The 16,141-nt window shown below is 52.8% G+C and overlaps 6 protein-coding genes across 6 annotated transcripts; 2 read left to right on the top strand and 4 right to left on the bottom strand.

Annotated features, from left to right (window-relative positions):
* Positions 1-354: 354 nt before the first annotated feature.
* On the bottom strand, positions 355-1,813 carry EXG2 (glucan exo-1,3-beta-glucosidase; the record flags this gene model as incomplete). Its single annotated transcript, XM_056208955.1, has 4 exons — positions 355-893; positions 944-1,533; positions 1,584-1,676; positions 1,722-1,813. The coding sequence occupies 4 exons, from the start codon at positions 1,811-1,813 to the stop codon at positions 355-357; spliced, it is 1,314 nt and encodes a 437-aa protein (XP_056075777.1).
* Positions 1,814-2,756: 943 nt separating this feature from the next.
* Positions 2,757-4,311, bottom strand: N0V89_000129 (uncharacterized protein; the record flags this gene model as incomplete). The annotated part of the gene is made up of 2 exons (XM_056208954.1): positions 2,757-3,670; positions 3,723-4,311. The coding sequence occupies 2 exons, from the start codon at positions 4,309-4,311 to the stop codon at positions 2,757-2,759; spliced, it is 1,503 nt and encodes a 500-aa protein (XP_056075776.1).
* Positions 4,312-5,475: 1,164 nt separating this feature from the next.
* N0V89_000128 (uncharacterized protein) lies at positions 5,476-5,901 on the top strand (the record flags this gene model as incomplete). The annotated part of the gene is made up of 1 exon (XM_056208953.1): positions 5,476-5,901. One exon carries the CDS (start codon positions 5,476-5,478, stop codon positions 5,899-5,901), a length of 426 nt encoding a protein of 141 aa, XP_056075775.1.
* Positions 5,902-7,156: 1,255 nt separating this feature from the next.
* N0V89_000127 (uncharacterized protein) lies at positions 7,157-8,657 on the top strand (the record flags this gene model as incomplete). Its single annotated transcript, XM_056208952.1, has 2 exons — positions 7,157-7,268; positions 7,327-8,657. The coding sequence occupies 2 exons, from the start codon at positions 7,157-7,159 to the stop codon at positions 8,655-8,657; spliced, it is 1,443 nt and encodes a 480-aa protein (XP_056075774.1).
* A 1,328-nt stretch (positions 8,658-9,985) lies between these two features.
* On the bottom strand, positions 9,986-10,909 carry N0V89_000126 (uncharacterized protein; the record flags this gene model as incomplete). Its single annotated transcript, XM_056208951.1, has 1 exon — positions 9,986-10,909. The coding sequence occupies one exon, from the start codon at positions 10,907-10,909 to the stop codon at positions 9,986-9,988; it is 924 nt and encodes a 307-aa protein (XP_056075773.1).
* Positions 10,910-11,755: 846 nt separating this feature from the next.
* On the bottom strand, positions 11,756-14,218 carry N0V89_000125 (uncharacterized protein; the record flags this gene model as incomplete). Its single annotated transcript, XM_056208950.1, has 2 exons — positions 11,756-12,890; positions 12,942-14,218. The coding sequence occupies 2 exons, from the start codon at positions 14,216-14,218 to the stop codon at positions 11,756-11,758; spliced, it is 2,412 nt and encodes an 803-aa protein (XP_056075772.1).
* Between the last annotated feature and the right edge of the window lie 1,923 nt (positions 14,219-16,141).

Genomic DNA, 16,141 nt, shown 5'->3' with positions numbered 1-16,141 from the left:
ATGAACAGGACCATACTACCAAATCAGACGCTATTGTGGGAAGCTAGCTCAAACCTCGTGAGCAGAAATTGACAGGCCGAGCAACACGGAAAAGCTAACGGTAACGGAAGCTTGAGTGCATACTCATACGTTCATCTTCCGAACAAGAAAAGGCATGTGCACGTTGAAGTACGGTCGTATACAGTTTGTTCTTTGTGTGATCATACAAATCGAGACTATACTGACAGTATCATCTATCAAACGAGATTGCTCCACAAACGTCGACGTGCCATCATCGCAGAATCCGCTCATAACGATCCGCATCCACCACAGAAATACACATTAAACATTACCCGAAAAAATCGTCGCGCCGCATCAGAAGTTCGTGCAGTACTTTCCGAACTTACGATCAGTAAGCGGCTGCGGAAACACGCCCTCATCCAGCAGCTGGAAAAGATCCCACTCGCCCGCGCTCCCCTCGGTCTTGAAGTTCCAGAAGATCCAGCCCTTCGTTTTATTTTCGAAAGCGTCAAGCTGCGTCTCGATGTACTTGCGTACGTCGTCTTTCCACCACTGCTCCCAGGTGTTCACCTCTCCGCTCAGATTGGGCCCCCAGCACGAGCCCATCCACCAGCTGCCTTGGTACGATCCCTCGTGGCGGTTCCCTGCTCGGAAGCCGTTCAGATGAGGAGCGCAGTCGGTCATTGCGCCGGACCATTCACCGACGACCATCCACTTGTCTGAATCGGCCCAGTAGTCAGCTGCTTGACAGACGGACTGTCTGTGTTCATCGGTCGAGCGCGCGACCTCGTATGCATTGAAGATCTGGTACTCGTGATGATCGACGATGACGCCCTGGGCATTGTTGTCGGAAGGCGTGAGGAAATTGTTGAGCCACGAGGGGCGTTCAAAGCCTGGAACGATGAGCATGTCGCAAATTGGTAAACGTGTCTGGACAACTTGCCGTCGTGGATCATCATTGGCATGTCGCTGCTGACCAGTCGCAGGTTGTAATAGCTGTCGCGGTAGAATTGCCTCACCATGTTGTCGTCTAGCTTAGCTAGAAACGGTTCGTTGAGAGGCTGAATAGCAATCACAACGTCCTGCATCGAGCTTTTCGCATACTTGTCTTCTAAGATCTTGAGGACCTTGTGCGTGTTCGGTATGCTGTCGCCGTCACCCCACTGCGGCCACTCCATCTGGTGACCGCTGTGATCAAACCCGTTCTGGGACTTGGGAGCACCGTGCAAGTCAATGATAACCTTCAAGCCAGTCTTGCGAGCCCATCCGATCGCCTTGTCTAGGTATGGCGCCGCACCGGAAACGTACTCCCACTCGACTTCAAGGTACGACCAGTACCCGACGGGAATGCGGACGACGTTGAACCCAGCCTTCTTGATCTTTTGAAAATCTTCCAGCTTAACGAAGCTGTCCCAGTGAGCCTTGAGCGCCTTGCTGCACTCGGTTTTGCCGATTTTCGAACAGAGAGACCATTCATCGGCGACGGTCCAGCCATCGCTGGAGTACTGCCAGAAGATAGATGGTGTGATGAAGCTAGGTCTATTAGCAAGGCAACAAGTCGAAGCCTGAGTGTGATCGCATACGGTTCAAGTACGAGCCAACCACCGATATTGACCCCGCGGACTTTGTCGGTGGACGAGCTCCAATCCCAAGCAACGCGACGCTCATCCAGAGAGCTACCATACGATTAGAGCTGATATATTAGGCGATACAATACTCACTTCAGCGGTGTTGCGAATGCAAAACAACATAAAGCCGCGAGAACGTACGCTACCGAGACGTGCGAGCGCATAGTGAAACGCAGGAAGCTCATTGAAATAGTAGGGGAAATAACTGAAATTGTGCACCAAAAACGAGTGTGGTATGCGCAAGCGCTGTTGCAAGACGAGTGTGTCTGGGTGGCCAACGTAGAGTACCAGAAGAGGTTGGGTGCAGCAGGTAGGAGAAACCTGAGCTGACCATCCTGCCGCGCAACAGCGAGGTGCAACACGGTGAGAAAGAACGCTGCCTAAATCGAAGGCGCGCAAACGAAAAAAGGGAGTCACTTCCTTAGTGATGCATAGTGATGCAGCAGCGGCCAACTCAGGAAGCGACGCTGTGTCTATGTAAGATTGGCAAGCCTGGGAGAGCATGATGCCCCGAACGTGAGGTCGCCACTAAGGATGAAATGGTTGTTCAGAAATTCGAGTGCGCTTGTCGGCTTAGCTATCCAACGTTAGGAGATATTGCTCTGCTCAAGAGGCGCCTGACGCTGTCGCAATAGGGCCGACGGAAGTACATGTCGGCGTCGTTTGATCAGCCCCAACTGGAGTATAGTCATGTTACCCGGAGATTGTGTGCATTTGGGCTTGTGCGTAGTCCGTGGCTGTCACGCCCGTGTTCCAGATTGAACAAGGAGTGGCCCGAGTGCGTTTGTGGCTACCAGACCGACTACGGTAAGTGCAGAGAAACTTGATAAGGACGAGTGACTGAATCGCGACCCCGTGAGTTCTCCAATCCAATATCCACCTCCTTGAGTGATTCTGTCAGCACGATTACATGTTATTCCCTAGGTAGGACACACAATGCGCAATGTCTTGTGTAGAATACTTGTGTCATTCCCTTGGTTTCTAAAACTGCGCCAAGTGGTATCTATAATGACAATATACAAGAATAGAATGCCGATCATCCTGATTCTAAACCCTAACCGTCCGTAGAATATGCTCCAAACCTCTCAACAACACCAGCGGTGGACCAAAGCCACGCTATGTTCTCCTCTAAGCATGAGTTTTGCTGCCGGACTTGCTGCCCTTGCCGCCCGTCGTACCAGTGCTAGCCTCAGACCACTTCATCTTCTTTCCACCCTTCTTCATCTTGACAGCCTTGAGGTACTCCTGGTAGCGGGACTTGTTCGGCTTGTCGGGGCCACAGTCGCCCTTCTTCGCCGGGCACTTGCCGCCGTTCTTCTTCTTCTCTGCGGCTGTGCATACTGGGCACTCGCCACCGTTCGCCTTCTTCTCTGCCGCTGTGCAGGTCGGGCACTTGCCACCGTTCGCCTTCTTCTGTCCAGGTGTGCATGTAGCCTTGGCCGGGCACTTGCCACCGTTCTTCTTCTTCTCTGCCGCTGTGCATGTAGCCTTGGCCGGGCACTTACCGCCATTGGCCTTCTTCTGGGCGGCGGTACACGTGGTGGTGGTCTTGCACTTGCCAGCCTTCTTCATCGCAGCCGTGCACTTAGGAGTAGTGGTCTTGCACTTGCCAGCCTTCTTCATGGCGGCCGTGCACTTGGTGGTGGAGGTGGTCTTGCACTTTCCGGCCTTCTTCATCGCAGCAGTGCACTTGGTCGTAGGCTTCTTGGTAGGCTTCTTAGTAGGCTTCTTAGTGGGTTTCTTTGTCGGCTTCTTGGTAGGCTTCTTTGTGGGCCTCTTGCGTGTAGACGAGGGCCTCTTCCTAGATGTGCGAGAGGAGCCGCGCGACTTGCGGGCTTCAAGAGGAGCTGCAATAGTCATGTCGTCCTCGTCGATGTCAAGGCCGGAAGGCGACTCGTTAGCGAAGATCTCTTCAGCGCGCTTGCTGGGAGCTCTGGGCTTGCACTTTGCATAGCGAGCCCAAGGCAATTGGCTCCAAGCGGGATGGTTGGTGGGAAAGCCAGCGAGGGGAAATTGGGCGCCACCGTGGGGCTGTCCACCGTCTGTATTGCGTTAGTTCGTGGCATCATTACAGAGCGCGGAAGAGCAACTTACACATGGACTGACTGAAGTCTTTGTTATACTCGTATGGGTGCTCGATGGTTCCTCCCTTGTGATCGGAGGTAAACCTGTGCCAGCCTTGAACCTGTTTCCACGGAATTTCATCGATGGCGGCGAACTCCAGCTCATGGGGGTAAGGGCTGTAATGTTTCAAAGTGGCTTGAACATCGATGAGCCCTTCGTCAGTCGCGATCTTGTAAATGTAGGCATTGCCTTTGTGGAATTTGGTGACCCAGCCTTCGGCCACTGAGTACTTCCACGTTGTAGAAACGAAGCCGTCGTTGTCTACACTGGCACCATCTTTACCGCCCTTGCAATGCCTGAAGAGACTAAGGTCTTCCATCAAATGGTTGCTGTGGCCTTTTGTCTGGAAACCTCTCGAGGCCTTGAGTACACTAGGAGGACGGGCATCGGTTCGCCAAACGTATTTGACGCCTTCGTTGATACGTTTCTCGAAGTGATGGGAGGTGACGTTCTCGATGTCCTCGAAATCCCCATCGAGGGGTTCGAGGGGCGCGACGGGTGCTGTGCTGCCAACAGCAGCAAGCAATCCCAGGAGGATAAGTGGCTTTTGCCAAAACATTTTGCTTGTGTTCTAGACGAATTGGGGAAAGAATGTTATAGGTTTTTAGGCCTTGAATGAGTGACTGAACGACAAGTTGTTCAAAAGAGTGACTGAAACATCAACGAATGTAAAAGAGAGAAGAAAAAGAGAAGGACGAAAAGACCTGCTTGCTTCTGTCTGCTTGTTTGCTGGATAGAAAATACTTGGGTTGCACAAAGGAGGCCTTTATAACGGCTCTCTCGCTGCGCGAGTCGCCTACAGCTCGAAATTCCGCAGTTCGGAGATACAACTTGCCTCCAAAGCTTCGCATGGCCTATTCGGACAACACAATTATAGACAAATGGCGCCAGCGATGTCACTATGGTGAAGCGCTATACCTGGAATCAATTTCCGAATGGTCTATAGTCGGCCAAACCAATCAAGCGGCAAGCGAGCCCAAGAGCGCAAGGCCATCCTGTGGTCTACGCTGAGAGAAGCTTTCCCTGCAGAAACATCGCGCTCGTAGCCGAACGTTGCTGGTTGGCTGTGGTCGACAATAGTCGGCCCTCCGGTTCGGACTTCCAGCATAGGAGGATTTGTGGGTCTGGAGCAGTGCCCTACAAATCCGACGCTAGGAGTCTGGACAACGGGGCCAAGCAACCCCAAGTGGGAGAAAGGTCACGCATGGTGTATCATGGAGTTGAGCGCGGGGATCCTGTAGAACGATCGTTGGTGCCAAAGCGTATGTCTGTGAGTCAATTGTTTGTTGTACAGAGTGTGTACCATAGGTAGTTCCGGGTTGGATTGCTCCTGGGGCGCGCGGCTATTCCGGTTAGAGAAGTCGGCCCAACAACCATACCAAAACCTACAGAAACTCTTTCCGACGCTCCGAGTCGAGATGTCGGAAGCGCATTGTATCTTGGTCGGCGCATGAGCCTGCGGACAATCCGCTGTGCGCTATAGATCCGAGCAAATGGCGAAGGAAGCGAGTTGTTTCACGCTACGGTGGCTTGGTCGTGGCTGAGGGGAGGCCCCAAGCACGTGAGAAGCGGGGGCCAAACTGCACGGGCTAGCACATCGCTTTTGCCATTCACCCTCACGCTCCGACTGCCTAAAACTCTACCACCAGCCAAGATTTCCACAATTTTTCGCGGTTTCCGTTCCTTCAAGTCACAGAGCACACGCACTGCCGCTGCCTTCACCATGCCATCAGGCTTTCGCCACATCCCAGCTAAAGCGCCTACGTATCACCCCATCCAGGACCCGGCTACGGCAGAATGGGGTCTTACAATCAAGCGCGCAGACTATGACAAGCTGCTGGAGGGGTTTCGCCCGAGAGATATGGACGATAAGTGGTTGTGCATCACCGACAAACCTGACGCTCAAGGCAACACAACCGTCCATTGGTATAGAAGCTGGACGGACACGGAGCAGTACGCGATCACCGTCCAAGTCGGCGATTCCAACAAGGCCGAAGGCAATGATTGGGCAAAACTTGCAAAGATCACCTGGGAGAAGGAGTTAGGATCGCTTGAGGTACCTGCGGAGGAGGCAAAGGAAAGCGCTGTAAATCTATGCAGAGGCTTCATGGGCTGCGAACTGGAGAATGCTGGAGCAAGTGCGAAGTAGATTGAGCAGCCTGTGAATCCTTCCACGGGGCGATTCAGGCCGACTCTTGGCGGGCTATTAAGCATCATTAAAAGTTCTCATCCTCCCGGGATGACTAATGCGAACGCCGAACGCTTCGAACTTTGTTGGTACTTTACTTTGCATACATCTTCAATGGCGACAGGAGGGAGATTTTCAAAGCATACAAGCCGCTAGACATCGCATCACGAACTATGAATCTATGAAACTATGAAACAATGCTTACTTTCATTGACCCAATCCCTTCACGTTAAAAAGCTTGGGCACAGTTTGGTCGGTGTTCGGGTCGATGCTGATGGTAAGCTGACATGTATTCTCTATCTCGCCCAGTAAGACACTGACGCCATCACGTTTTACGCCTCGAAAGGTCTTACATCAGACTGAGCTCGGACTAGTCTACCTTATGTAGACTTCATGAAATTGGTGCATCTCACACGTGCATCCTTAGGAAATGCTGTTTCCAATGGCTATATACACAACCCTTCCAGATCTAGGTATGGCGACTGTAGACATCACGATCTACGGCATCCTTGGCCATGTCTCTAACAGAGTTCGCGTCTACCAAAGCAAAGATGAGAATTTGCACTATATTGTTTGTGACTCTGTGGGCCACCAGCAGCTTCCAGCGTGCTACAGTGCGCCGACTGGGTTCTACGACATGACTTCATTTCGGCTAGTTGCGTATGCTTAACTTAAGGGTGCTTCGGATCGACAGTTCTTTAGAGCACCCGTTGTTGAAATGACCTTTTAATCCCTTTCGCACTTACACAAGGTTGAAACAATCCGTGAATTTTCCATGTGAGCAGCAAGATGCAAATGGGATGGACCTTGGCGGGTGTCCCACAGGTTGTGAATCGCGCACCTGCGAGGATTCTAAGCTAGGGCTGCCACGGTCGGTTTGAATCTTGATAACCTTTGAAACTATGAACCATATGTACCGCTAATGATCGAACGATACTGATTGCCGATGAGAACCGCACAGTGCCAATAACCACCGCACCAGGCTTGGCAGACGCCAGAGTGAAGGCAGACGCCAGAATAAAGGTTAATTGACGTGGCACGCTATTTTGCAGACAGGCCCATGCACAGACTGCCCATTGATACCCCGCGGCCCATATATAAACCCCACATTCTGTTGCTATCGTACGCTCGAACTTTTGCACCTGCTTATAAGTCGATCGTCAACCATTCTAACAGTGAACAGTCTTTGTCCGCCGACCCTGCGACTCTTGCAAACATGCAGCTGCTCGACCTCCCGCCCGAGCTGTTCCAACGCATCATCCACCAATTGGTGAACGACTATGGCTCAGACAATATCCTGGACGCCTTGAACCTGCGTTCTGTCTGCCGTAAGTTGATTCTTGTCCTAGCCTTGTATCATGGAAAAATCTTTGTTAACGCATGCAGGAACATTTGCTCGAGAGATCGAACATGACATATTTTCCAAGCAGAGCTCCGAGGTCGTTAGCTCCATCTTCATACATTGCTCGGAGAAATTCTACCTACGTCACGCGTGGAAGTATCTGTTCTACCTGGTCAAATCTAATCGGAACCGGGACTGCGTGGTGTCGAAACGAATTGAGGAAATGGTGGATTACTTAGTCACAGTACGCGGGCTCGATGCTCAACTCAAGGATGCATACACTGAAGCATTATGCGCGACCGCTGTGTACTACCAGTATCCAGCGCGTTCGCGTTTCGCTGAGGTCCTCCGCTTGCCAGTACCCCACGCGTCTGCTTGGATTTACGACTACATGCGCTACCCTCTTGCCCCAATAGCGTGGGCAGGGTGTCAAGCAGAGACTACCACGGAGATGAAGCTCGCTGCTGCTGCGGCCGTGGGGGATGCCGGACTTGTCGCCGATCTCCTGCCTTATGCCGATTTTCTCAAATACAATAAATTCGATATATTAGGGGATCCGTTCAGTAACGCAGCAATGCGGAGACATGACCATATCATCAAGGTCATCCTCGATTACCTCCATCCCGAGGTAAATTTCGCTAATGGCTCCTGGAAATCTGGGAATTACGAGGGCATGGCGAGATACTACGCCAATGCACTCAACTGGGATCGAATGCTTCACTGCGGCGACGAAAAGTATTTCAAAACCTTGATCCAGACCTACAAGGCGTGGACCACAATCCGCGATCCTTACCATTATCGGGTCTGGTTGCGACTGGCCGTTATAGCGAATGATGCTAGAATGGTCACTGTCCTTCTCGACATTGGTATTGAGACTACTAGTAAGCCATCCGCTTGGATTCTCCTCACGCAAGCACAGATCGGATGGGTTCTGAAGGACGGCTTTGAGCAAGCATGCTGTCGACGCAAAGCCGGCCTGGGCGCGGTTGAGGCATATATCCACCATCCTAATCTCGGCCCGAACTACCTGTTCTTCGACGGTTCGACACCCCTAGGCATAGCCGCGTCCACCGGCTCCAAGCCTCATGTTTTGGCCATCTTGAACGCTGGTGCCTTCCCAGATGGCGTAGAGGGCTCTGAGGACATCCCGATTATGGAGGCTGCAGCATATAGGTATTCGGAGATATTCGACCTCCTAGTCTCACACGGCGCAGATGCTTCCATGCCTGAGCGTTACGGTTTCAGTTTCATGATGCGCCGGAAGATTTGCTCTGGGTTTGGTGGTGTTGATGGCGAGGGAGCAGACGAGCAGTATAGCACCAGTGTGGAAAAATGGGAGTCCTGGGCTAGGGCGACGGAGACCACTGCGAATTGAACGCCGAAGACAAGGAAGAAGGATTATGCAATTACGGAAGACGACTTCAATTACTACGATGTGGATGAGAACCTACCGATAGCGAGATCGAGGCTGACGATGAGGAGCTGTAAGAAACTGCTCAGGATATGAGGATGGAAGCGCATTGGGTTTTTCAACACTACCTGGCTGTACCAGCGTTCCTATGCCAACGTCTGGAGGGCCAAAACTTACAAAACGTGAAGCCGTAGCACATGATCACGGCGAGACACATCAAATTAGTTCAATTTTCCAATTGTTTCACATGTGCCCAAGATGTCGAAGTGAATCGCGTATCAAACCTCACTCCATCCTCTGGCACTTCCATTCCTTCTCTTCGTTTCTCTTACCTAGATTGGCAGACCTGTTCCTTCCTATTGATACTACTCTCCCTCTCCTATTTAAGTCCTCCTCCTGTTCAACTCACCCTATTCAGATCCTCTTCCTCTTTTAGATCCTCTTCCTCTTTTAGATCCTCTTCCTCTTCAACTTCTCCTTTTTCAAGCTTCCTTCTCTAAAACTCTTTATCTACCCCTACTCTTTGAACTTTAACTACCTCTACTCTTCGAACTCTATCTACTCCCTCCTTTAACTCTCCTATTTATCCCCTTTCCCAACTTCCATTTACACACTTTCTCAAACTACTATACCCTCCTTTTTCGAATTCTTATATGCCCCATCTAAAACTTCTAAATTCCCTCTTCTCTGACCACCCCTTGCCTTAAACTCCATCTACCCATCCTCCCCATCCCCACCACCCATGCCCTCACCCCATCATACAAGAAAAACTATCGATCCACCTTCTCCCGTTCACCCTAGCACATTCCCCGCCTGAACAATAATATCAATACCCAGCACTCGAACCCTCTCTCATCGCCGGCCAGGTCCTCTCCCCACTGCTACTTAGCGCGATACTTACCCATCGCCACGCGCTCCTATACCTCATCATTCAGCTATAGAAGAAAGTCAATCTCACACCTTCCGACCATCTAGTAAAGAAAGACGTTAACGGTACTGCCAAACCTTGTAGGGAGCACATTGACATAGATCGTGCTGAGTCCGCCAAAGCAGAGGCGCTTGCGTTCATATAAACCTTAATTCATATCTCTGCATCCCCTTATGAGAGCAAGCGGACAGTGATTGACCATATCACACCACACCACACCACCTCTCCTCCATCCCCCTCACTCATAATCCCATATACAATCCCACTAAAAGTCTTAGTGCAAAAAAACAAAAACCCCCAGCCCCAGCTCCAGCTCCATAAACGCCACGCTGTATTCAAAACCCCAAATCCCCCCAGTCACTGTTCACACCGACCTTAGCCTCCTCTCCAGCTCGTCCGCCACACTGCTCTGCTGCACCTCCTCATACCCGGGCGGCGGTTCCGAAGGCGGCGGCGCGAAGCTATCCTGTTCCTGCCTTGGGCTGCCCAACGGCGGACTACTTCTGTTCGCGGTGCTCGACGTCCCGGCCGTGCCTACGCTGCCTCGTCCCAGCGGCGGAGAAGGCAGGTTATCCGGCAGCCTTGCATGAGACCTCGTGTCCTCGTACGCAGGCAAGTCTTCCAGATGGACCGAGCTGAGATTGACGCCGGCCAACGCGCCGGCGCCTCTGCCGTCGCCCTCGACGCCATCGCCGCCTTGCTGTGCGACATCGACGGCCTGTTTTAAGCGCTCGCGGAGGCGCTCAAAGGTCGTGGCGAAGTCGAAGGCGCCGCCTTCTTTGAATTCCATGACGAGCTCGAGGGCGGAGTGCGGCGCGGGGATGCCGCCGCCGTAGACGGGGGTGATGAGTGCTTCCCATTTGTTGGCGCCGAACCAGGGGGCTGTGACGCGGGAGTCGGAGACGTTGAGGATGGGGACGGCGAAGGATTGGAAGGTTGGGGAAGGCGAGACGGGGAGGTATATGATCTGGTTGAACGCAGCGTCGTTAGCATTTCCTCTTGCTTCCGTCTGGGCTTGTAGGAGGATAGGATGGGAACAACGTACTCTCCGGTTTGTGAGGTATACCACGCCCGACTTGCACTGCTGTGAGTATGCCTCGGCAGGGTGGCTTTTGTCTGAAGACTGCAAGGAGAGTGTGGTGCGCGGCGGGCTCTGGTACAGCGTTGTTTCTCCCGGCAGCGGCGTGTACCCGCTACCCTCGGCGAGCATGACCCAACTGTTCTTCCGATTAGACAGCTTCTTCTTGTGGATTCCCATGGTGGCTTTCTTGAGCCCAACAACGGCCATGGGCGCGGCGGCGATGGGCGTTCCCAAGCAGAGCTGGCGATGTGATATGTTCGCGGGGCAGTGAGGGGTGCAGCACCGCCCAAGCAGAGAGATGGGAACGGACAGGACAAGACGGGCACTCACTTTATCGACATGTTTCCAAGGCGTTGCTGTCGCCGCGCGGGTTCAGTACTTAAGGAACCCGCACTCGGACGCCGCCTCACCACTAGGACGTCTCGTCTTGGTGCCTGCGAGCGGGCGCTGGAAGCGGGATGGGCTGGGCGTTCCCTCGCAGAGCTGGTGTCTAGACTGCGGGCCGGTCGCCGCGCCGAATCACGGTGTCGAAAGGCAGCTAAGGCGCTGCAAGTCACTCTGCGTAGACTCGCCGTAGAGAGGGCCGATTGCGGGGCAGCCGAGCAATGGGAGGGGGTTGCTTGCTGTGGACGGTTAGGGCCGTGGGTGTTCGGTGGGTCGCTGGCGGGTTGGTCGCTAATCGCGGGTTGCGCGCGCAATCTGTGCCGAGGTGTGCTTGCGGAAGCGCTGCGAGCGCAGACGTTGGATATGTACGCGAGGACGGGGTATGCTCAGTTGGTTTGGGCAGCAGTGAATATGCAGGGCGTGTGTTTGTAGGTTGAAGCGTGGGGGGTGGGCTCGCCCGCATATGAATGTGCATGGTTCGGCGCGTGCGTCACCTATTAGTTAGCGGGGAGCGTCGCCTCCCGAACCCTCCAGTGCCCTTCGACTGCTTATTCACAGACGGACCAACTCGGTGGACATCTCCTCGAAAGACAAACAGCGGGATTATTGGGGTATACTAATCTACGCCATGGATATGCAAAAGCCAAGAACAACACGTTAGAATCACAATTACTCTTCGCCGGCCTTCTTCCAGATGCCAGACACCCGAGCCAAGACATGTCCCTTTCCCAGCGTATCAATCCACGATCCCGCGAGGCCGACAAACTCCCATACGGTGCCATCGCCACGATTTGGCGGCTCGTTGATGACGTGGACCAGGCCCTGAGGTTCTTTACCCTGCCACTGCTTCCACCTCAACCTCTCTGTTTGCTGCCCATTTAGCTCGTCCAAGAACGTCATGCCCGCAATGTATCCTGAACCTGGGACGTACGCAACCTCAATCTTTGTAATGTCGACACCGCCGATGTCGAGGGCCTTGAAGTCTGAGGCATCGTCTGAGGAGTGGAGGTGACCGAGGTGGTGGTTACACCCGTCATGTTCCGCCTCGTTGGGGTTGTCGTGTATCCGAGCAAGGCCAATCGCTCCGATGGCGTTGTCAGCTTGCCTGAGCGCTGCGGTAGACATCCAGCTTTTGAGCGATGAGAGACTGTAGCGATGGAGCGCAATCCTCCGGAGTGGGTTCGCACCTCTTGACCCATGCGGCTCAGTAAGCTCCAAGGACGAGAAGTCCTCATACTTTCCACCCATCCCATATTTCTGACGAAAGTCATCGGGACTAACTTTCGGATCACCGACCATGTCAGGCTCAAACCACATGTTGTCTTCTCGGACGTAAGCCGCCGTCTTGAGGTAGGCGCCGTCATTCGACAAGTCTGAAACGATACTGTTGTGGATAGGAATCGGTAAGCGCTCTTTCAGGACTTCGGGGTAAGCGTAGTTGGGGCGCTTCATTCGTGTTGAATTCGTCTTGGGATCGTACTGGGCATAAGCTAGATGTGGATGGTCCACCAGTCGAGACGCTTCCTCCGTGATCAGGGTCATCGCTTCTCGGCAAAGCAGTCGAGCTTCGTTCAACGCAAGAGGCTCGGGCGGAATCGGATCCTGACGCGCATTGTTCTCTAAAAGATTCCAGCCTATATGGCCTTCATCAACGGCAAAGGTAAAAGCGCGTTCCATACCGAGGGCATCCTGGCTCGTGTTTTGGCACGGCGAATCATCACCTCCAATGGGACTGACGAGGAGGCTCTGTTTCGATGCATCCCTGGTCAGAAGGGGCGAGAGGTTCTTAGGAGGCGTTCTAAGACTACACCAGTCAGCTGAGGACTTTTCTGCACAACAAGCACAGTACACTTACTCTGCTCTAGGCCTCACTCTCCTAAGCGTCTTTGGTACCTTCTTCATCTTATACTGCGATGGGTTCTGAAGCATCTCTCCGATTCTCTTCCACAGTTTCTTGTAATTCATCAGAGCATCGAACAATTCCGACGTATAGATCGCACACGGCACATAGTTGAGTATGATGATCGGCTCCTCATACTTCTCCTTCCCACTTATATTGTTCTCGCCACCCTTCTGGTTCCTTGGATCGCTGTCCCAGATCCTTCTCTCTTCCAGCAATCTAGTCCACTTCCAAGCCTGGAAAGATCGCAGAGATGTATAGCGGGTGAGGATAGCCTGGGTGCGGGCACTCGAGCGCGCAACCATCGAGGGGAAAGCGTTTGCGACTGCGACGACGCTCTGAATAGTCCAGGGCACCGTGGGCTTTTTGATTTCGCCGCCGCCGACCCAGTTCACAGAAATGGATATCTCCGTGTTCTTTAGCGCTTCGCTATGTTCCTTTGCGATGGCTTCGCTGGCGCCGATCTCGAGCGTTGGAGGTCCCACAGCGAGCTGAACGTCCACAGCCTGCTTGACCGAACGATACTTGCTCTTGTCATTCAGCTTAATGGAGATTACGGCGTTGAATTCGCCACCTTCAGTGAAACCGGAAACAAAAGTATCGCCGTATACTTCAGTAAAGCGATCTAACGGTAACCCAGGAATATCCTGAAACTCCATCTCGTCCCTTGGTGATAGTGCATCATTGTTCACCATCACGCTGACGACGTAGTTCAACTCGCTATCAAGGACTTTATTCTCGTTTACGAAGGAAGCGTTACCGTTCCCGTGTATGGTACCGTATTTGATGCTCATCGAAGTCGAAATATTCAGCGCGTCCATGATGTCGCTAACATTCTCGATTGCGCGCGTCGAATACGTGACGCTCTGACTCGTTGTGGGTATTGGACCTGCTGGGATCTCAAACGGTAGCTCTCCCACAGACGCCGTGACTACGTCCAGCGCACTGCCCAGGCTCCATCTAGGCGGTGGAGATGGCGTCGCTGCTCTGGAAATCTCATGCGATCCTGGTTGCTGGATGCCGTTGATTGCTACAGCAGGAACCTCGCTGTGCGGTGGGACAATGACGGACGCATCGGGGGTAACCGGTGGTGATAAAGGGACAGTGCCGGTCGAAGGCAGAGGAACGAGTTCGCTACTGGCTTTCTTTCTGGGCCGTGGACTTCCCATGATGACCGCATTCTCCAGGCGGATTTCTTGTGTGTATGTGTTGAAGCCTTGCCCAACGCGCATGGCGTTGGTGTAGGGCGCTGTGAGCGACATTTCTGGACAAAAGGAAAGAGCGACAGCGACTAGGAGGAATGAAAAATTGGCTCCCGCGCTTAGTTACTAGATGTAAGATGAAATGGCCTCCAGATTTGTTCCCGGTAAGTAGATGTGTATCTCTCTGTCCGTGTTATATCGGATGTCGAGGCTGAGGTTCTGTGTCGCGATCTTCAGGAGGTCCGACGCGCAACACGAGATCAAACAATTGAGAGCGATGTAGATGCACGAGGCAGCGACACCTCGACATCGCTATATTATACCAGGCACGGCCCCAGTCTCGCCGCCTATAACCGCCAAGGAGATTGACCACCCTCGTCATAATCCGCTGTGCCTCATGCTGATGGTGGGTCGTACCTCGCAGCCATTCATCAGATCCAATCCAGCCAGGGCCGCCAAACGTGCACTGTAACAGTGCGCACGCACGGCTCAGCTGCGCCCCTCATACGCCCAGTTGTGCCCTGCTACACGAATAGATACACGACACTACTGCGAACACCAGTTGTTACTCCGAAAAGGCATAAGGCAATGCCAATGCTGACGGGTGTGGCGTTGAATGGGAGCTGATGCTGCTAATAGGCTTGGATTAGTACATGCTCGCATTTTCGATGCTACTTTGGTGCCTAGTCTGCTTCGGCGTCCAGGCACGAGGCTAGGTGAGCTCAGCTATTAGGGAGGCTGTTGATAGCATAGAGTGTCAGCAGGGTATTGAGTGGAACGGAAAACGAGCGAAACATGGTGTGCGGATGACCACGTGGGACGTCTGCGGCTGAAGGATCAGAAGGGGTGGAGGGTGTGGGGGCCAAGTTGGAGAAGGCTGACATGCGAGGGTAGGCTAGCTGTCTTTGTGCATTGCGCACAAGCGCGTATACTGGAGCATACGTTCATCATTGAAGAAGGCATAATAGGATGATCACAATGAGAGCCTCGAAATGATAGTCATGCATCGTGATATTCGTGCAAATGCTGAAGAAAAACGTTCAGAATGCAAACGCTGATCACTCCCAGCTCCCCAGTACAGAATAATCATGTTTCTGTTCCAACGGCTCATGCCCATTCCCGTGTCCATGAAAGAGCTTTCGAGTCCAACTCATCTTCTCCAAGTCCCTCATACCAGGGTAGCTCTCCGTCTGGAGAATGTCCAGCTCCTACATCTCATGGATCTCATTGTGTAATGCGCTATGCGCCTTTGCCTGAAGCCATCGTCCTGCTTCCCCTCGATCTTCTGGTCGTGTACCGCATACCTGCTCTGGTTCTTGATGCTCAGAGCTTCAAAAATGTATTGAGAATTTATTGTGCTACAGCCGCATGTCGAGGTGTCTCGGCGGTAAGCGGAAGTGGTGCTAGCAATGGTGCGCGAAGATGGGTGTTCGAGACGGGCGATGTGGCACCGAGAAAGTATTTTCGTGTTTCGTTCGATGCGGGTGCGGTTGTGGAGATGTAGACTTCTTCTTGACGGAGGCGTGCAACGGGTGAAAGCATTGTATGTATCACGAAGAGTGTCTTGCCGGTACGGTGGGTGCGCCAATTGTGATATTCAAGTACTGTAGCGAAGTAGAGGGCTTGGTAAGAATTGTCGTTTATTATGGTGCGTTGTGTGGTATTGTAAGGTGGGAACTTGTGACTTGAAGCAATGAAGTTGTGGAAGTTCAAAGTATTGTTTTCGTCGGTGTTGATGATATTATTCGAATTGAAGGCAACATATTTTACTTTATAGGCTCACCCTCTGTGGACCTGATCGTTAGTCCGAGTGTTCGGCGAGAGGACCTCGTCCGAGGCGCGCCGTACGCTTGGTGAGCACCGTCCTCCCGGTAAATCCGCTGCTTACCAGCGACACGACGAGCGGACCCTGCATACGTCACTTCTAGAAGCCGTCTAAACGAGTAATCGAAG

This window comes from Didymosphaeria variabile, assembly GCF_027946475.1.
Source record: "Didymosphaeria variabile strain IMI 356815 chromosome Unknown scaffold_1, whole genome shotgun sequence".
NCBI classification, from domain to species: Eukaryota; Fungi; Ascomycota; class Dothideomycetes; order Pleosporales; family Didymosphaeriaceae; genus Didymosphaeria; species Didymosphaeria variabile.
This window is presented reverse-complemented; position numbering and strand designations above follow the sequence as displayed.